Here is a 25,659-nt window from a genome sequence, read left to right as displayed (position 1 = left end):
GTGTTTGTCGGTCTCACTCCTTATGTATACTGTCTTCCCCAGGAAACTGACTTATTACCTCCTTTACTGCTGGATCACAAGGGTCCAAGCACCTGCAAGATCACTCAGAGATTCCCATGAAACCCCAAACAGGAAAATAAGAGCTCACTCTGATTTAAATAGAAGCACCAGTATTCATTTTCAAGAATGTTTCAGTTATCTAATTTACAAATACAATTTGAACAATACATGTTTAACATTTTGGTATAAAGAATATAAATCAAAATATCCAACTAAAACATGAGAAGGGACTGTTTTGACTAAAAACATTAGCCAGAAATTGTAAAATTAGATGCCAAAAAGTCTAAGAGGTGGCGTCCCGATGCATCCACTGAGACCATCTGTAACATAAAGACAGAATTCCACTGTAAAAATTGACTCCAATGCCATACTCCTCCATATGACATCCTTCCCTTCTAGAAGAATGAAACCTTGTAAAAGCCTGCTGTTAGCTATAAGCAGGCTTAACAAAGAGGCTTGCAGTACTAGAGACTTTTAAATACATTTTTGTGGAAGCATTCCCCAAATTTGAGGAATGTAGCCTTCAAAAGGTAAAGAAATGACTTTGAATCAAATCAGCAGATTTACCTTCACTTTTCCAGTAGCCTTACAGCCAGCGGGTATTGAGGAAGGCATGTTTTTTCCATAAAAAATCTGGGATATCTCATAAAAGGCTTCAGAAAAAAATCCTAAATCTGTAAGGACTTCAATCTTTAAAAGAAAGAAAAAAATGAGATTTTAAATTAAATAATTTGTTTTACTTAAAAATAAAAATTTTAGAGAAAAATCATCAACTTGCTGAGACCCAAAATTTCTGCTTGATGTAATTGGTAATGCCTTATAAACTAATGCTTGGTAAACACAGTGGATGGAGATGTATGTGTTTGTGTGTAAGCTAGTTTGCATGTGCAATGGACCAAGAAGCTCATAAACAACAGCAGGCAACTGTTCAAAACAATGGACATTTGTCAGATGTGGCTTACTTCATCAGAACAAACACAAAAATATGACAGGCATGGAAGAGTTAAAAACAATAATTGAATTTGTTTTTTGTTCCCATGGTGAACTATGACTTAAATGAAAAATAAAACAAAAACACCCCTGATGTTCTGTAATACTCTGAGGAAAGTCAAACCAGGAGATGAACTCTATAATGTATCAACTTAGAAACAACTATTCATTTTGTCACCCATAATTAATGCACACTGTCAGTTTTAAAGACATATCCTTAAAACTAATCAGTTGGTAACTATAAATTGTACATTATTTTGAATATTATCCAGCAGGACTTTCAATCAGTAAATTATGGGGAAGAAAAGTTCCTGAACAAAAGTTGACTATTCATTCGTTTAACATGTTTATTGAGCACCTCTTATGCACCAAACCCTCTTGGATGTTACATTCCTTCCATGTGTATATTTACTTAATTTAAGTGATACATGAAGATATATACACTGTATTATCAAGGTAGAAGATATTGACAAAATGAAACTTTCAAAGCTCCAGTCAAGAAGGACTTCTCTGAGAAGATACTCAAGAGAAAAATCTGGGAATGACATGAGAAAAGGATATGTGAAAATTTGCTGAGAGGACTCAAGTACAAAGGTCATGTGGCATCACGAGCAACCTGGGGATGTTGGGGTCCTCAAGGAAGGTGGGAGGAGTGTGGAGAGAGAGAGAGCAAAAGGGGGTAAGAAGGCAGGTATGAAGGTGGCCTGTAGACCAGAATGAAAACCTGGAATTTTATTCCTTGTGTGATAAGAAGTTATTGGAGAGTTTGAGCAGGACAGGGCCCTAACCTGACCAATGTTTTTGAAAACTCCAGTGACTGTGAGAACAGAGAAAGTTGTGCAAGCAAGGAATGAAATACAAAATAGGATGAAGATTATATATATATATTACACACACATACACATTTATTATCTCTTTTCCTTTAAGCACTGCCTTAGGAATCTTACGAGTATATAAATTTTAAAGAAATAAAGTTAGGAGGAAGTTGAATGTGACAATAATATGAAAATAAAGCATAAAAGGTTAGGAGAATATTTTCAATGCAGAAGAGAAAACCACTTGTCTATTGAATTCCACACTTTGATTTTTGCCTATAATACCTTGGGCTCTAATCTCCCAGTGCTGAATAATAACCAAGTACACATTAGGGAATCCTAGGAGTTCTTTTAGACTTCTAGATGAACATTTTCTCATTACCCCTTGGAGGAAATGCTGTGTGAGGTTTGTCTCCTCTGATCTCGGCTGTGAGGCGGCTGTACATGAACAACCTGTAACCTCTAGGGCTACCACTGTTTTGGTTTATCATACCAATTTGGCCATTTGAAAAAGCAATGGTGATAACAATGAACATGTATTTTCAGAAATGACCAACAGTGTGAACATAAACAAGCCAGATAGAAAAAAAATACCTTTAAATCAACTCTTCACTCACACAAATACAGAAGCATCAGTACCCTTCCCAGGAATGCTGGATATGTTGAGACTAATAAATCTTTCAAGATGTTGGCAGTTCTAAAGTGAAGCCAGACTGACTGATCATAAAGAGGTCTTAAAGCTTTCCCTGAAAGACACTAGGGCACAACAGAAACTTAGCAGCGTGATCTACTGCTGTTTGACTTGTCAGAAAGCATTGTTTGCTGTTTCCTGACTATGACTTTTCTCTCTTCCCACTCACTGACCTCAGTTTACTTCCTAAAGGTCAGGCAAACTCTACTCAAACAGGCTGTCATTTCTTCCTCTGTATGATGCATCACTTGCCCTTTTTCATTGCTTCTGTCAAAACCCTAGTTGGGTGTTCCCGTTCATGTGCCAATATGATGCCACTTCCAACTCACTTTGCTCCTGACACTGTTGCCATGATACATCTGATCATGTTCTTCTTCTGACCAAGATTCTGCAATTCATTCCACCTCTCAACCCAAGGCTGCAGACTAGAGTCCACAGTTGTTCACTGGCTTTTAAGCTAGCCCTAGTATGAAGAGTCGCCAAGTGCTAACAGTCCAATAAAACATAGCCATTTAATCAAAAGCTTCATTCCAGATAATATCTTTCAGTGCTTCCCTGGATCTCCTTCTGACATGCTACCAGTGGTCACTGTAGCCATTCCCTGCTTCTCTTGCCTCTAAATGACAGACCAGAATAAAACTGCCACCCAATTCTTATTTCATAATCTCATTTCTCTCACAGCTCCTCTTCCACACTATGCCTTAGTTTGGAATTCAGGACTGGGCCCCATTCCCAGTCACGGACATCATGGATCACAACATGGATCTCTGGTATTCTCATATGACCTCCCTCCTCAAAGTCTCCTCTCTGGCTTCACTGAACCACTCCTGCCCCCTTAACAAGCCAATACTGTCTCACCTCCAGATGTTTTGCACTATTGTCTGTGAAGAATGTTCCCTTCTTCCTCTCCCCTGCTCAGTTAGTTCTGCTTTCTTCACTAAATCTTACCTACTTAGTAAAACCAAGAGACCCAAAGTCATTTTCTCTTTTCCAAACTCTAGAAGACAGTGCTCATCATACTTATTTGGAACTGATCAAGTGGTAAATGCACCGGTTATTGTCTTGTGTGTACATCCTGTCTCTCTTCCCTATTTTCACTTTATTGAAAGCAATGACTACGGGTTACATTTCTTTCATTAGAGTTACTAACATGGTGCTTTTATATAGGAGATACTCAAGAAATGTTATTTTAGCAGTAAAGCAATAAATGTTTACCAAGTATCTTCTAGGTGAGTTCCTACTAAACATTAAGGAAGGGGTGGACAGTAGGCACTTGATAAATGTCTATAGATTTTAAATGCAATTCAATAATTAATTATGGAATGTCAGTATATGAATTTATTGCTCAAGATACAAGAGAGAATTAAAAGATGAATAAGATTTAGGCTCTAACTTCAGGAACTTTGCAATCTTGGACAGAGCACTGCTTTTTGGGGTTTTAAGGATTTTATTATTTATTCATGAGAGACAGAGAGAGAGAGAGAGGCAGAGACATAGGAAGATGGAGAAGCAGGCTCCCTGCAGGAAACCCGATGTGGGACTTGATCCCAGGACCCCAGGATCATGCCCTGAGCCAAAGGCAGACGCTCAACCATTTAATCACCCAGGTGCCCAAGTACTGTTTTTAAAAGAGAGAGAGAGAGAAGTTATATGCAGCTTTTAAAAAGTATTATTGGCAATCAAAAGCAGGATAACTCTTAAAGAGTTCAGTAAGTCAGAAAGAATGAGGCAGAAATTTTCATGGCTGATAAAAAATTACTTATTCCTGAGTTCAAATATATTCTCTTAATAATTAGCACCAGAATTCTTCTTAGGAAAAGTATTGTCTTTATTTAGAAATAGAATGTGATGGACTATTTGGGTCTGAAATCACAGGCCCAAGGGCAGGGTCCAGATGAAGAGAGGAGTTCAAAGGGAAGTCTAATTTTCCCTCATTAGAAAATAGGAAAGATATGGGGTAGAAGGGTATACAGAGGATTCCCAAAAAGGGAGAAGGAAGGTTAAGTCAGTACAATGATGGAACCACTTACTCCCAATTGCAAAAGGAGACTATATCTTGTCCCAATTCTACATTCCATAATGCTCAGTTGGTAGGCTGAAGTTGGCTATAGTGTGAATATTTGCACCATGGAAACTGAAAATGCTACAAATCAGAGCTTTTTGTTTAGAGTGACATCTGAAACATTTACCAGCACACAGCTGATTAAGCCATAGGATGGGAGGAAAAGAATGAGGTATCGGCTAAGAATATTTTAAACTCAGAGATGTTAAATATTCTAAATATTCTATTTTAAATAGAATCCTAAATATTCTATTTATAGATTCTAAATATTCTATTTTAAATTGTTTGTTTTGCCTCAACTTAAATTTTCCTGTGCTCCAAATTTTCACTAAGTCCAGTATAAAATAAAGACCTTGGGTGACTATGCTGTGTATGTTTATGTGTAAATGAGTGAGTGCGTATGTGTGTGTGTGTGTGTGTGTGTGTGTATGCATAGAATGTGGATTAGGACTGAATTGCACATTCAAGATGAGGAGGTACAGAACAGGGAGTAATCTGCTGGATATTGAGATGATTCACGCACAGAATGAACTCAACAGAAATGAGTGACTCTGACCATAGCTCACTAGGAAAAAGGCAGAGAAAATGAGGTGCTTGAGCTTCCCCCTCCACATGGGGTTCAAGCCAACTTCACATGGATCATGAAGGCAGAGAGCCTCACCTTACTCTTAGGTGACAGAATTAGTTATAATTTAGCATTTGCCTGTTTTGTCATTTCAATTGCCTGTATAATGAAAACTTCTCACGTATTATGATATACATGAAGATCCTTAGCAAAAAAAGTTCACAGAAACTTCAGAAAATGGACCATTATTGTTTCCACCTCAGGAAACCAATATTCCAGAAGTGGTGATTTCCAACCTGTCTGATGCTGGGCAAGCCTTGTCCCTAGGTGTAGCTGTTCCTCATTTTTCTGTGGCTTAAGGATAAAATGAGATTCTAACCAGTTCTATCTCATACTTTATTATAATAATGGGCACATTTTTTTATATCAACACAACACCATGTTATTACCAGCGTATTATTATGAGTATTAGAACCAAGTTAGTTTATAACAGTATCTTTACAATTCAAGAATATCAAACATCTTAAAAGTTTGTGACTTACCTTGAGGATTCTTGCTTCTATATTTCTGACTAGGTCTTGGCAAATTCCAGAAACAAAATATTGGTACAGTGCAAGGAGAGGTAGAACCTACCAATGGTAAAAACATTGTTTTGATTTAAAACATGTTTTATTGAGTTAATAACCTAATAATAAAATGTAGCCAAATATTAATGTAGGGGAGGTTATGTAAAACAGCAATTGATTTTGCCATACTAGGAGACTATACTGTTTGCTGTAAGTGAAATGATCTGCCTAGCATAGATTTCATAATCTTATAAGAACTCAAAAGTGCTATCAGGGGGACTTGTAGATGCCACCTGGTACCCCCAAACCTAGGTTTCAAACCTAGGTTTTAAGCATGGAAAAGTGAAAATCGAATCAATTATCTTCCTTGGAAAAAATTAATTTAACATATATGCATGAATCACTGAGGCCTATGGAAACACTGTAGCAAATGAGCTATCAAATAACTGCAAAATTTAAAGCAAAGGAACTCATAATCATGTCCCCTACTCATTCATCTCAATGGAAGCTGCTATTTGTCTTCAACTGGAATATATCAGTTTAAAAAAATTTATAATACGCCCATTATGTGTCAGGCACTGTTGAATGACAACAAAATCTAAGTTCCTGCTTTCACAGAGCATATCTTCTACTGACTATCCAAGCTTACTCTTCACATAATATTTTTATTTTCCTAGGATTAACCCCAAAGTTCCACTCCTCTTGAAATCTCATGGATATGGGTGAAGGCTTACAAACTATCAATATTTCAGTTGATCCAGTCATTATCTAGCCAGAGTCAGGTGTTGAGGGGACAGGTGTTTGCCTAGACTTCTGATCAGTTTCTGATCTCAGCTGAAAACCTAAGCTTGGTTCACACAACTGGGCCCTTCCCCACTAAAGGGAGATAGAACAAGGAAGAATATTGGGATCCCCATTATTTAGCAAACTATTTCCCATTATTCCACAGCAATGGGTCTGCTAGCAAATTTTGTATGTGACAGCAATCTCCTTATCCATTGGGCTTCTTCTGGAGGGTAGTGTAGTACAAAATAGAAACTGTTTACATCTTGCAGGTTCAGCTAAGGAACCTCTAATTGTCAGTCAACTGGCAGCTGCTAATGGCAACAGCTTTTGAAATGGTCTTAAATGATTTCAAACATAATACATTTTCTTACAATTATGCACTACAAACATAACACAGTATCTTTTTCTACAATTAATGCAGCACAAAACAATAAGAGTTGGCTATTATCTTTAAGATTGTTTCTTTTCTTTAGTGAGAAATAAAAACACACCACTTTATTGCTGCCAATTGCTCAATTATTCAGAAAAATGTTCTCAATTTCTTAAGCTTCAGAGAAAAAAAGTCTCATTTCTTTTCCAGTGCAGTGATATGTATTATATATGAATATAACTAGGCAGCTAAAGGTTACCCAGGGGATATAACTATTTTCTAAATCCAAAAATGAATCCCCTTAACAATGAGAGGAGCACCATTTTGTTATCTTTTCATAGTAAATAATTTCTTGCCAAATATGCCAAGTGTTAAAAGCATTTATCAATCTCTTTAACATACGGCCTTATAATTTAACAACTCATATCAAAGGACAACAAATATTTTCAATATAAGGAGAGAGAGTGAATTTAGAAAAAGAAAATAGAAAACAATATATGAGGGGGTGGAAGAAAGTAGGTATGAAAATTATAGAAGAAAAGGAAAGAACCAGAAAAAGAAAGAAAAGGTATTAAGAAGCAAACGTGGTGGGGGAAAGATACAAAAGTAGAGGAAATAGTATATGGGAAGAAAATAGGAGAAATAAAATAAAAGAGAAAAATACAAAATGACCAACAGGTAGAACATACTAATCTATTTTTTTAAAGCAACCAACTTCAAATTTATGATATATACTGTGCTTTCTTCCCCCAAAGGAAGAGAATTGTATGAGGGTTTTGAATGTCCTACGATATTAGGAAGTATTTGTTTTTTATTTCACACTTTGAATCTGTTGTTCACTTAGATGTACCCTTAACAGAGAGAAGACCAGAGACACAAAGATCAATTTATCTCAACAAAGAAATATTCTTTTTTTTTTTTTTAATTTTATTTATTTATTTATTTATGATAGGCACACAGCGAGAGAGAGAGAGAGAGGCAGAGACACAGGCAGAGGGAGAAGCAGGCTCCATGCTCCGGGAGCCCGACGTGGGATTCGATCCTGGATATCCAGGACCGCGCCCTGGGCCAAAGGCAGGCGCCAAACCGCTGCGCCACCCAGGGATCCCAAAGAAATATTCTTTCTTTCTCTTCCTTCCTTTCTTTCTTTGCTTGCATTTATTTATTTATTTATTTATTTATTTATTTATTTATTTATTTATTATTCATACACACAGAGAGAGGCAGAGACACAGGAAGAGGGAGAAGCAGGCTCCCTGCAGGAAGCCCAATTCAGGATTCGATCTCAGGACCCCGGGATCACGTCCTGAGCTGAAGGCAGGAGCTCAACTGCTGAGCCACCCAGGCATCCCTTTTTTTTCTTAAACAAAGAAATAGTCTAATAGTTTTGGTACTGATGTGAGCTCCATGACTTAACACAGTGAGTTACATGTGCACTAGATTCCTTTGTTTGAGACCAGTGAAATAGTCTAATCAATTTCCCCAACTGTCTCAAGAAGGAAGAAAAAAGGATAAAGTAACAGAGTAAGAAAAGAACAAAATCAAACACACATTAACTTTGTATCCAAAATGTAGTGCAACCAGTGATGTCAAAGATGGAATATTAATTAATATATTTTATCTTGAAGTACAGGTTAAGAATCCTGAATATAGAGTTTAAGAGTTAAACAAGACCAACCAAGAACACATTAGCAAAATTTGAACGCTGGAAGGTATAAGGCAGAAATACCAAAGTGAATTAAGATTTATTGATTTTTCAAGTTACTTACTATTAAATTTTGCTTCGTATAGTGCAGTTCACGTATAATGTAATACAGACTGGCAACTACAGAGCAAATGTCCGCCCTGTATCTGTCTGAGAAGAGCTCAACACCTGGGAGAAGCTGAGTGATTTCATACTGAGCATAGCAACGTTCAGCTTTGGGGTGTGGAAGTGTGGTTCTAAGCAAACCCTGAAAAATGAAAACAGGTGAAATGAAGAGCTATGAGTTGCATTCCCAACACTGAAACAAAGATAAGTATACATATTACTTCCTAAAATGCTTTGTATATGCCTAGAACATCGTATCAATGGTACTTATCATTAATGTTCTCATTATGGTTCCCAATGCTTTCATCACTCAAGATGGGCTTTTTAAATTCCATGGTGGTTGAATACTCTTTATTTTTAGAAGAAATTATCACTATACTATCATTTGTTGGGGTCAATTTTGTGTTGGACACTATTTGTAAATTCTTTATAAACACTACCTCATTTAATCCTCATTTAACCTAACCCTAGAAGGAAGGATTATTACCTCACAAATTACATAACTAGGCTTAAACAATTAATTTATTTGAGGTCACATAGCAAATGGTGGCAGAAAGAAGATTCAAAGTCACATCTATTTAAATGAAAAAAACAAAAAACAAAAACCTGTGTTCTTTCCACTATACCAAACAATAAGCAGAGGAGATCTATTATTTCAGAAGTCTAAATCAAGCAGAGTTAATTCTGAATTTTTAACTGAATTAAGTAAAAAGATGAGTTGTTTAATTTCACCAATATTTCTTAGGTAATTTATATGACCAACATTGTATCTGATGTTGGGAAACAAGATTGATACACAAAACTAAATTTTACATTTAGGAGTGCTTCTGATGTTATCCTAAATAATTAAGTGCATTATAACATTTTTTTAATGTATATATCTGAAAAGAATTTTAATCAGATTGTTCTCAAAGTTTTAAGGTACCTACTCTAAAATACTCTGCAATTGTTTACATTTTGAATTTTACAAATCTGCTTTAAAAATCACAAAAAAAAATTTTTAAATAAACCTCAGCAGCTTTTATTTTAGGTGTAGTATTACTAAAAACTACATTCCCATAGTAAGCAAAAATTTAATTTTTAAATTACTTCTTTTCTAAAACATAAACAGCATTATCTTCAAGAGCAAGCAGTATCTGACAGTAAAGAATGCAATATAAGGAGTCAGGTTCAGATTGTCATTCCCTTTACACTCTTGCCTCTTCTACCTCCACTCTTTTAAAGCACAGGCAAGAGGTGCATAGAACATAATAAAACTGAAAAGTCTGGCCTTACATCCAGAAAAGGCTTTTCAGAGAGTTTATCTAACCAGATTTAATAAGCTATCAGATACCTCTGATACACAGAACATGAGTGTCCACCCTTCAAAGTAAACAGAACCTTTAGTAGATTGCAAAGGCCACGGCTACATCCCTGTATCTCAAAATGTGTTGTATTTCAGATAAAAGCTCCTTTCTTCAATGAAGTCAAACCAAAATTCTATAAGCTGCCAACAATCTAGTTCTGTAGTCTTCAACTTATTTCTTGCTTTCATTATATGGTATACTTCACATTGTACAATCAAACAAAACTTTATTTAGAGATGAGGTAACCTGAGGCCACCATATGGAGTCAAACAAACTGGCTTCACATCTCATTAACAACACAGTCCTACTAATGATGAAAGACTCAGTTTCCTTATCTGCAAAACTCCTTCCAGAGTCTGAAGGAGAAAGAGATTCTGCTAAATATTCAAGGTGAAAAAACCACAGGGGTTTAGCCAGTGAAGGAAAGGTGGACTCATGATTTCTCATCAAGGTCTGTGCTATCTTCCTACCTGTGAGATTTATGACTATGATAAACCACTGCACTTCTTTTTCCCCAACTGAATGGTCGCTACTGTAAGAAGATATACATAAAATGTTACCTGAAAGAGTAATGCAGACAAAATGCAACAGTTGGTTCTCTTGTCAACCTCCGAGATCTTGGTAAATCTAAATAAGTATCACAAAAATAAATGGATTCATGGACAATTTTCCAATAATACTTTTATATAAATACATCGCTAGTACAGCTTTTCCAAAATTAAAAGACTTTGTGATTCTAAAAGTGCTATACTCTTATATAAGATCTAGAACATAAAAAAACATAAAAAACAAAATGAAATATCACTGATAATCCTACCACCCAAACATGACTGCTGGTAACATTTTAGCTAATTTCCTTCTAGATTTTTTTCCACTTATAGAATTTTTTAAATTTTCTCTATAGATCATGATACTATGCATGCCTTTGTCCACCATACCCTATAGATAAGCTAAAAATGTACCTGGAGAGGTGAAAGAAACCTGTACCTCTACTCCTTCTACTCCTTCCATACTTTTTAAATTTCTCACATTATTCAAGTCTTTAAAATATCTGTCAGTGCTAAATAGGTATAAGACACTGTGGCAGACTTTCACATATGTCACGTGTTATAGGTTACATGTAGTAGGCTGAATAATGCTTCCCACCTCCTGCCAAAGATATCCATGACCTACTAATCCCTCAAACCTATGAATATATTGCTTTACATGGCAAAAAAAAAAAAAAAAAAAGAGAGACGGCAGATGTGATTAAAATTAAGGTTAGTTTCAATGTAATCTCAATGGTCCTTATGACAGAAAGGTAGGGGAGTCAGCCAGAAAAAGAGAGCTGAACACAGAAGCAGAGGTCAGGGAGAGAGGAAATGGGAGAGAGAAAGAGGAAGGTAATCCAGACTGTTGATCCTGAAGACAGAAGATGCAGTCATGAGCCAGGAGTACAGGAGGCCTCCAGAAGCTGGAAAACACCAGGAAAGTGATTCTTCCCTAGAGCCTTCAGAGGATACCACAGCCCTGTCAATACACTAATTTTAGGACTTCTGACCCCAATAACTGTAAGATAATAAATCTGTGTGTTTTAAGCCACTAATTTTGTGGTAATTAGTTACAGAACTAGGAAACTAATACAGGATATATTATGAGCTAAATTATGCCCGCCCCAATTCATATGTTGGAGTCCTAACCCTCAGTAACCTCAGGATGTGTCTGGACTTGGAGATAGGTCCTTAAAGAAGTAAACAGGTTATAATGAGGTCACTAGGGTGGGCTTTTGTCCAATATGACATATATCCTTATAAGAAGAAGAGATTAGGACATAGACATGCATACAGGGAAGACCACAGAAGGACACAGCAAGGAGACAGCCATCTACAAGCAGGGAAAGGCCTCAAAAGAAACTAACCCTGCCAACACACTGATCTAAGTATTTGAGCCTCCAGAACTATGAGACAATAAATTCCCCCACAAACTGGTCCTTTGTTATGGCAACCCTAGCAAACTAATAGAGTATGTCATGCAATTCTTGCCACCACAGTTTACCAATGAGAACACTGAGGCTCAGAGACAATGAGTAGCGAGCCAAGGGTCCCAGAGTTAGTAGGAGACTCTTGAATTAGGCTCAAGCTGGCCTGCCTCCATACCGATCCCATATCAACTGTTCACTCACTCATTTGTTCATTCCACAAGTAGTTATTAAGTGCCAACTCCATGCCAGACACTTAGGATACACTGGTGAACAAGCAGAGATCTGTGCCCATGTGAGGTCCACACTCTGGGGAATAGGGCTGGGGTGGGGGGTTTTGGGGGCTCTTTTGTCTTTTAGTACATCAAAGCATATTTCTTTTAATAAAAAATCGACAGTACGTACATTATTTAAAAAAAAAAAAAGAAAAACCAAGTTAAAATTGTGTGTGTGTGAGAGAGAGAGAGAGAGTGTGTGAGAGAGAGTAAAATTGATGGATGCCACCAGGGTAGACTAATAAAGCAGTAGGTACAAAACAGTTCCATGGGAGCTAAAAATGATGACGGATTTGAACTTGCTGAGGTTGAGAACCAGAGGATAGAGTAAAGGGTGGGCAGTGAGGGATTCGTCAGGAAAAACCCATAAGAGGGAGAGGAGATGATCATAGATAATAAGCATCACAAATAAGTAAACTGTCTACTTTTGTATGATATGGACACAGCTAAGAATCCCATGTGTCTGAGGCACGGCACTCTATATGGCACAGGGGGGCACTCCACAAAGGGAAGCTCACTCCATTGCCACACTCACTGTGCTATCTTTGCTGATATGACCGCTCCTTGCAAACATCCCCAAATGCCAACTTTTGACAGAAATTCCTCACTATAATCTTTGGAACCTGGAATTGAATAGCTGCTGGCATTGGTGAACGAGGTACCAAACTCTTTCCACTTATGTAGCACATCTTCTGATTTGAATATTTCATCAAGAGCTTGACACCAACATTTAAAAGCAGCCCTAAAAGAGAAACAGAGCATCAAGCAGCATGTTTTTCAAGATCTATGTCATTAAATCTATCTTCCAAAAGAGAAAACAAGTGCATTAAAGAAGTATTTTAATTAAAATGTGAGAGAATGAATCTATACCATTTGCTGCTTATAACTGTTTCAGGTAACATTTGATGAATAAAATGTAGCAATGGAATATTATCAAAGAACTAAAGTTTACGAAAGACAATATTTTTTTCATAATAATTAAAAATATTTTCAAACAAACTACCCAAAAAAGTTCTCCCTTGTTCTACTGACTTCCACTAAAAATTTACCTTTTCTTTTCAGCAAAGATGAAAAGGCTTCCAAGTTCATGTAATGCCTGAACTTTAAGACTTCTCTGATGGCTGGCTTGGAGAACATCTGTATTTTTAACCAAGTAAAAGAACAAATGTCAGTTCTTAGAAAATATCTTCCTCGTATTCTCAGGAATATTTAAATGGCATCATTCCTTAAATGTGCCAATAAGCAAATTGCAAGTGAATACTGCCTTCACAGTTCTCCTGATAATATACAGAAAGAAAACAAATGATACTCCACCTGAACACGGTGGAGAAAGTGATTGGATCTAAGAGATAGGAAACATGGAGAGAGTGGAATAAGAGTCAGGCAGGTGGAGGTGGAGTAGAAGAGAAATTCAGAAGAAGCACACTATAGAGAAAGGGTGGGGTGTATGTGGAAATGACGTGGGTGGCTGGACTATGGTTTTCTTGGGAGTGTAAAGGAGATAGAAGGAGATAGTGAATTTCTGGTGGAGAAGTGTGTACATTATTCTATAACGGATAGGAAGACTTGAAGTGCTTGTTTTTAAGCAGGAATGTGACAAGATCACAGTGTATCAAATTTTTCCTTTACCCAAATGCAAAAACAAGGGGGGGGCAGCCCAGGTGGCTCAACAGTTTAGTGCCTCCTTCAGCCAGGGCCTGATCCTGGAGACCCAGGACTGAGTCCCACATCAGGCACCCTGCACAGAGCCTGCTTCTCCCTCTGCCTATATCTCTGCCTCTCTCTCTCTCTCTCTCTCTCTCTGTCTCTCATGAATAAATAAATAAAATCTTAAAAAAAAGCACACCTTTAATAGCATCTAAATTTTGTTTTGTTTTCTGATAAGTGCATAAATTCAGAGATATATAGCAAAAACCAAACCAAACCTAACAGTGGTTTCTAATGAGAACAGTACTGACTCCTACAGGGTATTTTAGAAATCTGAGGAAAGTTTTGTTAGTTGTCACAAGAGGACATCTCCTGGCATTTTGTCGGTGAAGACCAGAGACACTGGATAGCCTGTAACACACAGAATCTCCCCCTACAGTGAAGAAAACAGTGAGAAACCTGTTTACAATTGCCTAAGTCTAATCTCTAACTTCATTTTTTACATATAAATAGGGCATTTTTGTATGTGTTCAAAATTCTCTGAATTTTTCAGAAATGCAACCATTCACTGTAGTGCTTTGTTTTGTACTGCACCTAGATTTATTAGCCATTTTAGAAAAACACCATCACTAAAATTAACAGTGCTGATAGCACTTGCAGCACCGATACAATAAAGCTGTTTCAGGCTGTATTTGTAGCTATGACATTCATGGTGATTCAACACACAGGATATGAGCCTCTAACTGCATCATTATACTTTCTAGTGCCTGAGCATTTAACTGCCACAAATAGATTATTTTATTATAAAACAATATTATTTATCCTTTATGTTATATTTAGGACATTATCTATTGTTTTAAAGAACATGTGTAGAGAGACTATATTAAATATACATTTTTTTCAGGGGGTAAAGGGGATATTACTAAATGTCTGTCACAAAAAAAGGGGCATGTTGGGTCTACAATGCAGATTGAGTATATACTGCTGAATTTGTAGAAGAGCCACATCAAACAGAAGGACAAAGAAAGTGAGATTAGCTAGGGCAGAGCAAAAGAACACAACAGTGACCACTTTCCAACAATTGGTTCACAGATGCACTTAAAGGGTGATGAGCAGAAGAGTGGAAACCTCAGCATGCTGACAGCCCAAGTTGGGAACGTGGAGACTGGGAGAGACTGAAAGTGTTATCCCAACACTGTTCTGGCACTGCCTACAAGATTTTATGCTCAATCTCTTTCATCTGACATTTAAAGGTGGCATTTCAGGCTCAAATGTAAACTCAACATTAATGTCCAAGATGCTACTGAAAATGAATATATAATGAAATGAATCTTACCAATAGTTTTATAATAAGAGGAAATTACAAGTCCCAGTTGAGAATAGGGAAGTTTACTTTTCTCCACTGAACTAAAAACTCTGAAGTGTTCCTGAGAGAGGTTGGGGGGTGTTGGCATATGCATCTCTTCTGTCCCCAGGCAAAATTCCACCTTTCCGGTAGTAAATTTTGAATTGCTTATTCCTCCTCTATCTCCTAAATTCACGGAAAAAAAAAAAAAAAGAAATTTATTTATTTATTTACTTACTTTTTTTTTAGAGAGAGAGCATGAGAGCAAGTGAGGGGAGTGGCTTGACAGAAGGAAGAGAGAATCTCGAGCAGGCTCCAAGACCAGCATGGAATCTGATGCAGGGCTCCATCACTTAACCCTGAGATCATGACCTGAGCTGAAATCAAGAATTTGACATTTAACCAACTGAGCCACCTAGGCACTCAAAAAAGAAATTTAAAAAGGAGATAGAGGGGAAGCTGATGAGGAGGGGAAAGGTAAAAGAAATGGACAGGAAGAAAAAAGGAAAAATTCTGTGCATAGCTGAGATTTCTTTGCAGTTTGACAGACATTATTTCCTTAAATTTGGTATCTAGTATGATTTCTGAGGAACTCAGGTACATGTGCACGGGCTCTATACCTGTTATTGTGCCAGAAAGTAATGTTGAGGGCAGCCCCAGTGGCGCAGTGGTTTAGCGCCGCCTGCAGCCCGGGGTGTGATCCTGGGGGCCAGGGATCGAGTCCCACATTGGGCTCCCTGCATGGAGCCTGCTTCTCCATCTGCCTGTGACTCTGCCTCTCTCTCTCTCTCTCTCTGAATAAATAAAATCTTTAAAAAAAAAAAAAAAGAAAGAAAGTAATGTTGAAATAATGCTTTGCTTCTCATGGGGAATTGCTGGACGTTAACATGGTTTGGGTTTGCCTTTTTTTAAGGGCTTCCAACAGTAAGATGTTAGTCTGCCTCTGGGGCAGAGACCTCTGGGATAGAAGCAACACATAGTTAGTTCTGACCTAAGGAGGGAAATGGGAAAGAATTGGTCTCTTCATAAGATCAGAGAACACACAAGAAAAAAAGTAAAACTATTCTAGGGGAAGCACTCAAAAGCTGCAGAGGAAGAGAAGCTAATGTAGAGTTTGAAGTCTGTAGCCTGAGGACTGGGGATAAATTGCTGAGAATATTTTAATACCAGGTGAGATTCAGGGTGAACCAGTGTAATCCACTCTTAGGAATTATATTTGCTTTTTTTGTTCATGCCCTTAACCATTATTTTTTTAACCATTATTAATATATACCATAATTGAAAGAAGTTTATACATAACATAGAAAGCTAATTTAATGTAATGTGGGCCTATAGACAATACAACCAAAAACTATGGGCACAGGCCATAGTAAGTGCTTTTTTTGGGGTGAGTAGGGGCAGCAACAAAAACAAATATAAATATATATATGTATACATACATAAAATTTGTCAGTGATTGTAAAAACAAGATTTGGTCAAATTTCTGAAATACGAGTTCACTGAATACTAGCATCTTAAGTTTACATTTAAATCTGTTTTTAGTAACTATAATTATTTTAAGTCTGTTAATTTAAGTTTATGCTTTAAGCTTATTTTTATTATTCCAATAAATTTGAACAGCAAGAATCACAAACATATATTAGGATTTTAAACAAATTTTTAATAACCCAAACATAAATAAGACAGGATTTTCCCCACCTAAATTTGAGTATATTCTTCCTCTCTGGGGTTACCACTTAACCAACTCAAAAACCTACTTTGATTGAGTTCACAAATCAATAACTGTTGAGAAGGAAAAAAACAAACTAATGTGATGTAACCAATGATAGTGAATATCTTGTTTTAAGCTAAAAGAAATCTCTAAGATCAAAATCTACAGTATTAATAAGAAGTCTTGTTGATGCTTATATTAAAATGCATCTATTTCCTCAACACTGATAAAGTAGGGCTTTGTTAATTGTTAATTAACAATTGTTAATTAACAATTGTTAATTTGTTAATTGTTAATTGTTAATTTGTTAATAGGTTCTAGTTAATTCAGTGAATCAAGTCATCTACTCATGAAAAAATTTTTTAAAAGACTATAGCACATACTTGTGAAGAGATGGGTAAGAATGTAGATGTACAGAGTCCAAAAAAATAACAAATGTTGTTTTTGTGTCTACTCAAGGGAGTATGCTAGTTTCACAGGAAACATAAAAGCAGATGAGTGAGACAGTCCTTGGTTGGAATGAAGTGTGTGAGAGAGGTCATGATCCACTAGACAAGAAGCAGCAAGTGAAGGGCAGCAGGACAGGGAGGTGGGGAAAGGAGGGACCTATGGCAGAATATGGTAGATCCACAGAATAGTGTTCCCCCCATAAATAAAGAGCAAGAGATATAGAGCAAGTATTTTACCTTGTGTCTGGGCAAGTAATAACAAAAGCAATTTTCTGCTGTGTCGGATTGATCTGTTATGATATCTGGATTTTTCCAAGGTCTCTCTAAAACATCTCAAAGTGTCTGTCACGTCCACAGGCACACAGACAAGCTCTTTGGCGTGGCTGTATTCTGAAAGGAAAAAGAAGAGTACTGGAGGATGAAATGCTGCAGTAAGCCAACTAGTAGCAAAAGATTTTCTAATTCAGATAATTCCTTGGTTCCAAACTAAAGCTGCTAAATTCAAAGCCCCCAGGTCTGCAGCAGGTGTTTCAACGTTCAGATCAAATTTTTGTGGTATATTTGAAAGTTCTTTAAAAAAAGAAAAAAAAATTTAGAAAACTTTTGATTCCTATGAAATGCAAATAACTTTAGATCTTGCCAATTTTCCTCATGAAGCCTCCTACTTTTTCTTTTGCTGATCATAAAAGATGAAATAATCTACCCCTTTTCAGCAGCCTCTTCAAAGCAGAGGTGCCTTGGGAAAGAAACGAAAGTAGGAAACAAAGAAGCTTGGATGGATAAGTGCTCTCTTAAGAGAAGGGAAAGACAGGTTTCTAATATTGGATGATGCAAAGGAAAGGAAGATGAGGCCATAAAAGGGAGCAGAACTAAAAACAGTCCTGAGAAATGGCAGGAAAGAAGAGTTATTGGCAGCGAGTGGCCTCAAGGTTCCCTGGAGAGGAAGTGATGGTCCCTAGCACCAGGCTACAGATTTTCGGCCATAGACCGTGAAACAGTCCCGTAAGAAGGAAGAAATACAAGCTTCAGATAATTCAGAAAAAAAAAAAAGCAGGAAAAAATCACAAAGGAATTTCCTTCTTCAACAGGTTGAACAGGTGGATGGCCCCCTACTTGAGAGTAGCATGGCAACCTGCAAGGGAATGGGGGTACAGAGGTTAACAGGCATGCCCCTCTGCCCTCAAGAGGTATGGTCTAGCTAAAGAGATGAAGCATTCAGACCCTGGAGTATTAAACTCACATTAACAGAGAGTTCCTGGTGCCAAAATGAGGGCAAGAGAAATGAGAGATCAGCAACAGGGAGGAAAGGATGCTCAAGAAAGAGAGAAGATATGCTAGCTGTGTCTTGGAGGATAGGGAAGATTTGCTTGGGAAGAAGGAGGCAAGAAGTTTTAGAATAAGAACAGCTGAAACTCAGTGAGTACTTATACTACTTATACTACACCAGGAACTATTCTATATAATTTACTGTAACAAACTCATCAAATCCTAAAAACAATATAAAAGGTATGTACTGTTCGTTATATCCTCGTTTTACAGATGAGGAGAAGAAGGCATAGAGAAGTCTGGTAGTTTCTCTGAAGTCACAGAACCAGTTTTGTACAAGGAGAGGCATAGAAGCAGGAGTCAGGGTGGTGACTCGGGGTGCAGTGAGATGACATGGCCACCCCCACTGAACAAAGAGGGCTTCCCAGAGACCTGAAGCCCCTCACCCCTTAGAAAGTTGCCTTCATCCTTTCTAAGAGGAAGCACAGGAAGAGGAAGGGTTTTGAGCAGGTAGACACAATGCAAGCAGTATTTTAGGAAGAGCTAGCAGACTGCAACAGACAGAGGGTGGTGGCTGAGAGGCCACAAGACTGATACTGTGATTTGAACTCAACTAGGATGATAGAAATGGGAATAAGAAAAGGATGCAGGGAATGTTCCAATGTTGGAAGAGACAAAAAAAAAAAAAAAGTGGTTATTTGGCTATGTGGCAAAGAATTACCTCTTCCCTGTCCTTTCTAGGCCAATGATCTTGCTTCCCATCTCACTGGGAAAAAAATCCAAGCAATCCAAAGGATCTTCTACAAACCCCCACCAGTGGTTCATGTTGTTCTAGAACATTCTTCCCTCAGATATTCTTATGTCTCACTCACTCAGCTCCTTAGGTTATTGCTTAACCTTAGGCACTTAACCTATTCCTAAGATTATTGCTTAACAGTTAATTTCTCAGGAGGCCTTCCTTGATCACTGTATTTAAATCAGTGATCCTGATTTCCCTATTTCTCTTTTCTCCATTGCACTCATTATCTTCTGACATATTATGTGTTGTTTGTTTATTGATTGTCTCCTGCCACTAGACTGCAAGTTCCACGAGGGCAGGGATTTTGGTCCATTTTGTCTGCTGCTATCAACCCAGACCTATAATAGTGCCTATTAAGTGGTATGTGCTCAATAAATATTTGTTAAATGAATGAATGACAAGTTTTCAAAGCTAAATGGCTGGGATAAACATCATTAATAATCACTTACATAGATCTTAATCTCAGTTAATTCTCACAGCACCTCCCCAACTAGTAGAGGTGAATATTACTCACATTTTAAAAGGGAGGAAAAGTGAACTTGGGCACATTAACTCACTTTAAACCCTTATAAGACACAAAAGACAACCAGTGTTCAAGTCCAGTACTTTTCCCTAATAGTTTGCCAGAGGGCATCAAATCTTGGGTAACTGGCAGTGATCTAGATTCAGGCCTGCTAATTTAAGTACAGAAACCTTTGAGAATAGGACAGAAATAAGCCTAAGAAAAGATAATTAGAGAAGAAGCCTGGGGTCCTTATGAGCTGAGGGACATCCCGATGGAATAAATGGCACAGTTACATTCTATGGCCATAGAGAAAACATCTTTCAATCTACCTCAAAGCAAACTGAAATGTCTAGAAATACTGGAGGCTCTAGTCAAACCAGATACATGGCCACATTGAGAACCATTTGCCCCCCTGGCAAGCTCACTCTTGACACACTTGCCTATCACACATTTAAGATAATCAAATATTTAGCTGACAGAAGCTCTTACTAACTTCCCAGGGGCTCTCTTCTACCCTACCAATTTCATTGTCCTGTCCACTATCTTGCTCCCTCAATTCCCCTCTTATCTCCTCTACCCATGCACAGTCCTGCATGATCCAGACAAAGAGACAAGGCATGCTCCGACTCCTCCCACCACTACCCTTATGCATAATGCCCTAGAGATGATATGGATTCTGCTCTGTTTTTGTTTTTCCTACAAGAATTCATGAGCTTGGATTTTTATCTTTTTCTCCTTAAATAGTGAGATCCGGGAAAGAAGCAAAGAAAGAAAAGGAAAAGGCAGAAGCTGGAGCCCCTCACCTATCAATATTTTAAAGATAATCGGTTACCTTCTCTAGTCCCTAACTTTCCAATCTCTGCTAAAATTGGGATGATAATATTTATCTCCAAGGGTTATTGTTTTAACCTGTGTGTGAAGTGTCAGGCATAGTGCCTATCAGGGAGTAAACATCCAATAGATATAACATATTGGCTGTTAGTCATGTATTTAAAAAAAAAAAAAAATATATATATATATATATTAAGCACTTAACAGTATTAGGTGCTATGCTAGACACTGAAGAGATAACAAAACAGTTACACACCTTGCTCTCATGGAGATTTCACTCTGGAATAAAAATTCACAAAGGCAAGCTTGTATTTGGGGGTAATCAGAAGGATAGGAGGGACAGAAGATGTTTGTAGTCTTTAAAATGTGAGGTCTGAATACAATCAACCTGCTACTTTGTATCAAATATCCCCTTATAAATTATTCCTCCTTGTTTTTTTCATAAACTGTATTTCACTTTGTTGTTTTTTGTTGTTGTTGTTCTTTCCTTTTTTTCAAACTCTAGAAAACCTTTTTTTCTTGTAATCCAACTAGGGTTCTGCCAGTGATTTTGTGACTATCACACGAGGCAGAGGCCCGTCCTTACTTCTCTGTCTCAAGAGGGAGCTTCTCTCTGAAATTGCTGCTATCTATACAATTGGTCACATCAATCCAAAAGCCCATGAGATTCAGTAAGAAAACACACCTGCCAAAGGTTGAAAATTTGAAAATTCCAATATACTGGAAGACTGAAGAACCCTATCAGAGATAACTTAAATACTGATAAGGTCAAAACTCGAGACACAGATTCTAGACAGAATGCAAAAGTAGCTACAATAAAAGACATATTCATAGTTCTCTCCCCTGTGAAGCTTATCAAGCAGGCAAGTTACTCATCCATACAAAAAATAATCTGTAAAGTGAGGTATTCTCACTTCTCTACATCCTACAGAGACTATACCAAAATACATATGCATTATTAAATAGTTAGAGGGAGAATAGAATGTTGTTAAATAATGAGAACATCAAGTGTTCATAGGCACTGGAGCATTACAATATCTGTTCTGAAGAATTAAACGTATCAAGCATTACCGCCCAATGCTGTTATGCCAAAAGAAAATCTATGATGTTCTAAAGAAGCAATCTGGTGTGGAAACCAGCAAGAGTTCACTTGGTCTTTCAAAAGTATTGTAAACATGTCATGATAATACACATAAGACCCATCATGCTTATAAACATGTTAATGATCTGAGTTCAGTACACTGAAAAAAATTCACCATCCTAAAAGTTTGCCAAATAAGCCCAAAAGCATGGGCCAAAAGATGCTCCTAGTCACAGAGGTCCTAGAGTCTAATAAAGAGCTGTAAATCAGATGCCAAGATTTTAATGATACTGGCTTAAAACTTATAATTAGAATGCAGGATATCTAAAAACTACCATACTTATCACAGTAAGTCAAGAATAAAGTATCTGTCTCCCCATGACCACTGATGTATAGCAAAATTTTTCTGATTGCTATCAGTTTAAAGGAAAGACTAACTTGCAAGAGGACAAATGGTGAACGGGTCAGGTAGTTTAGTGGAGCACATACAGGCCAAGCAATCAGACAGACTAGAGTTTGAATCATGGTTTTACTACTTACTAGTAACATTTAATTTTCTCATCTGTAATGTAAGCATAATAATTCTACCTCCTAAAATTGTAAGAATTTAAAAAGCTAATGGTTATAATGTGCTAAATATAGGGCCTGGCCCAATTCATTATTACTGTCATTACAATATTTTTTAGATTTTATCCATTCAAATATTCCTGCTATAGTCATTGCTCAAACTGACTATAACTCCACCACCATGAGAATCAACCCAAATAATCATGGTAGCCTGACCCTACGTACCTTCCTTTCTGTCCCACCACCAACCATCTTGCCTTTCCAAATGTAGCTTTAACAACAACCTGCCGAAGTGCTTTTCTGACATGTTACATCCACTATCTATAAGACCAGTGGTCACACAGGTCTAGGATTTTGCTAGGCATGTTTTTCTTATCCCTTAGGTGCTAGTCAACATTTTTGATAATAAGCATTTGTGACGTTTTCTCACATTTGTTGCCCATCATTTTTAGGATGGAAGGGATAATACAAATCACATTCTGAGCTAGAGATCCCAAATCGAGAGATCTCCAGAGGTTTGACAGATATGATCAAGAAAAGAAGAACATAACCAGGATGAATCACACTCTTATTAGAACTCCACTGTTTAACGAATAAGAGAGGATAATTTATCACTAATGGAGAACTCACAAGCTCATGGTCACCAACTCCCTCAAATGGAGCCTCTACCACTGCTCTGAAGCCCTTCTATCTTCCCTCTATTTCCCTCAGGGGCCAGGCGACTCTTTCACATTCCTTCTGAAATCTTCTACTTTAGTAACCTTGGCTAGGCTCTTAAACCCTTGCTTTATTAAGAAAATCTTTAGTACCCAATGAGAATACCTTCAACTTCTGCCCTATAAAATTCCTGTGTTTGGGTCCATTCTCCCCTTCCCTTCTGCCCTCACCTCTCAGTATGGCCCCTCTAGAGGATAAATTCATGTTCTCCTTTCTACCTTGGTAACAATCATGGAAGCTTGTGTCAAGATGGAGGTTCCATCAACCTATGATGAGCAGCAGCTCAATATTCAACCTCATCAAACACAGTAGCGTGAGCAAAAAACCAGACTTTCCCTTGTGTGGAAGCGATGAGATTTGGGGATTGTTTATTACTACTGTATAGCATAGCCCATTTTGAATGATACAGCTTCCAAAGTGAGCCTGTCCTCAGGTCTATACTCCATATAACTCTCCTGAGCGACCTCATGCAAGAAAACCCCCTGATTTCAACCACCACCAATGTACTGATGATGAAAATGTAAATCTCTGAATGCCTGACTGGTCTATCTAGCCATATACTGAATAGTTCTACTCAGTAATCACCCTGGCACCTCAAACTCACTAATTCCAAAGTAACTTTCTCTGATCTGCTCCTCCCTTCAGTTTTCCTGTGGAGTGAAGACATCACATCCATCTGGCCACCCAAGTCAGGAACGAAGGCAACCTGGACTCCTCCCATCCTCGTCTAAGCAGTATAGAACACAATCCTCTGGACTTCTTCAGGCTTTCTCTCATGTCGGTCTCCTCCCATGTTATCCTCACCTAAGTCCAGAGCCTTATCACATCCTCCTCCTCCTCAGGAGGAGCCACCCTTCTGCTTCCATGAGCTATGCTTTCAGTTGGTTCCCAACACAGCTGCATAAGGTTCTTTCCAGAGCGCAAATATGATCATTTCACTTTCCTTCTTTAAATCCTTGTATCTAGCTCTTTTTAGCCCTCCAGATAAATTTGCTTTTCTATATCCCACCTTCTAAGGCCCACCTGCCAATCTTTCTAACCTCAGCTTTGTCTTTTCCTTTTTAATGAGCTCCACCAAATTGCACAGTCTTCTCAGCAGCAATGCTGTTAACTACCACTGCTTACAGTGGAAGCAGCAGGGGTAGTCCTAACATGACAGTTCTTATTCTATACTATCATCTCTGGTTTACTTACCAGTCTCTTTCAATGGGTTGTAAATTCTAGGATAACAAATCTTTAGTCTCACTAAATCTTTAGTGTCTTTGTGGTCTCAGTATCCAGTACAGCACTTAACACTCAGTAGACACTCCATAAATGTTTGCCAAATGACTGAGTGGCCGCCTGTCTCAATAAATGAATAAATGATTACACACATACATACATAAAATCAAGAGATAAATGAAAGAATCCTAAGGAAAAATTTGCATTCCTTCCCTATGCCAGAAACAGAGGCACATGGCAAGTGCAACTAAGAGAAAGCATTATTTCCATTTTCATTTGATTCTATTGCTTCATTCCCACAAACTGCACTGCCAAAAGTCTCCAACAGGGCTTCTTGGCTAAAAGCAAAGGAGTCATGACATTCCCTCATCTTCTCCTGTGCTCTGGTGAAAAGACCTACAACGCAATCATGATAGAGCCAATAGGAGAACAATCTACACTGATTATGGAAATGGGAGTTTGTTTGTTTGGATTTTTTTTGAAGATTTTATTTATTTATTCATGAGAGACAGAAAAAGAAAAGCAGAGACATAGGCCAAGGGAGATGCAGACTCCCTGCAGGGAGCCTGATGCAGCACTCAATCTCAGGACCTGAGGGTCACGACCTGCCCCGAAGGCAGATGCTCAACCAATGAGCCACCCAGGTGCCCCAGGAATGGGAGTTTTTATGGGAGTCAAGACAGAGCTCCAAAAAGAATAGCAACAGATCAATTTGATGACTTCCCAAGTGAGATAAAAACAGGGAGAAATGTACAAGATAGTCTATTCCATGCTTATTTTTCAAATAATTTTCTTTTCTCCTTTTCTTTCTCTAATTTACAGATTAAACTAATAAGCACATGTGTTTTAATTCCTCTTATGCGACATTTATAGCAAAATAAGATGATAAATATCAAATGGATTAGTTTCAGTCCAATAAGCCTGCAAAAGAGATTTTGCAAACATTTTAATTATGGAAGAGCTGACATGCAGAACACAACGGCAAACCTTGCTTTAAAAAAGCTGCATGCTAAAATGGTTCCAACCTGAATAGATCAACTTTTTCAGGAAGTCTGTGCAGTTTTCTGTATCTGTCACTTCACTGGTTGAAGGATTAATCTTGAGCTGCTTCCCAATGAAATTTCGGCAGGTTATCTTAAAAAGGAAAAGGAAAACAAATATTACTTAATAAGGTATTTATGCCTGAAAATTTGGTTTACTTAAAATGTTTATCTTATTTTCACTTGT

General features: G+C 37.6%; 1 protein-coding gene across 15 annotated transcripts in view; it reads right to left on the bottom strand.

Annotated features, from left to right (window-relative positions):
- Positions 1-25,659, bottom strand: part of CFAP54 (cilia and flagella associated protein 54) — a 297,401-nt gene that overhangs the window by 115,865 nt on the left and 155,877 nt on the right. For all 15 annotated transcript variants that reach the window (XR_005370580.1, XR_005370581.1, XR_005370582.1 and 12 more), the window contains 9 exons: positions 25,458-25,566; positions 17,683-17,835; positions 15,277-15,471; positions 13,343-13,430; positions 12,829-13,035; positions 10,622-10,688; positions 8,675-8,857; positions 5,726-5,812; positions 628-750 (listed from right to left, as the gene is read on the bottom strand). Coding sequence is in view for 11 of the 15 variants with exons in the window: in XM_038558716.1 (XP_038414644.1) it covers positions 628-750; positions 5,726-5,812; positions 8,675-8,857; positions 10,622-10,688; positions 12,829-13,035; positions 13,343-13,430; positions 15,277-15,471; positions 17,683-17,835; positions 25,458-25,566 (1,212 nt within the window). In the remaining 4 variants the exon portion in view is untranslated. The remainder of the gene's footprint in view (positions 1-627; positions 751-5,725; positions 5,813-8,674; positions 8,858-10,621; positions 10,689-12,828; positions 13,036-13,342; positions 13,431-15,276; positions 15,472-17,682; positions 17,836-25,457; positions 25,567-25,659) is intronic.

This window comes from Canis lupus, chromosome 15 (genome assembly GCF_011100685.1).
Source record: "Canis lupus familiaris isolate Mischka breed German Shepherd chromosome 15, alternate assembly UU_Cfam_GSD_1.0, whole genome shotgun sequence".
In the NCBI taxonomy this organism is placed as follows: Eukaryota; Metazoa; Chordata; class Mammalia; order Carnivora; family Canidae; genus Canis; species Canis lupus.
This window is presented reverse-complemented; position numbering and strand designations above follow the sequence as displayed.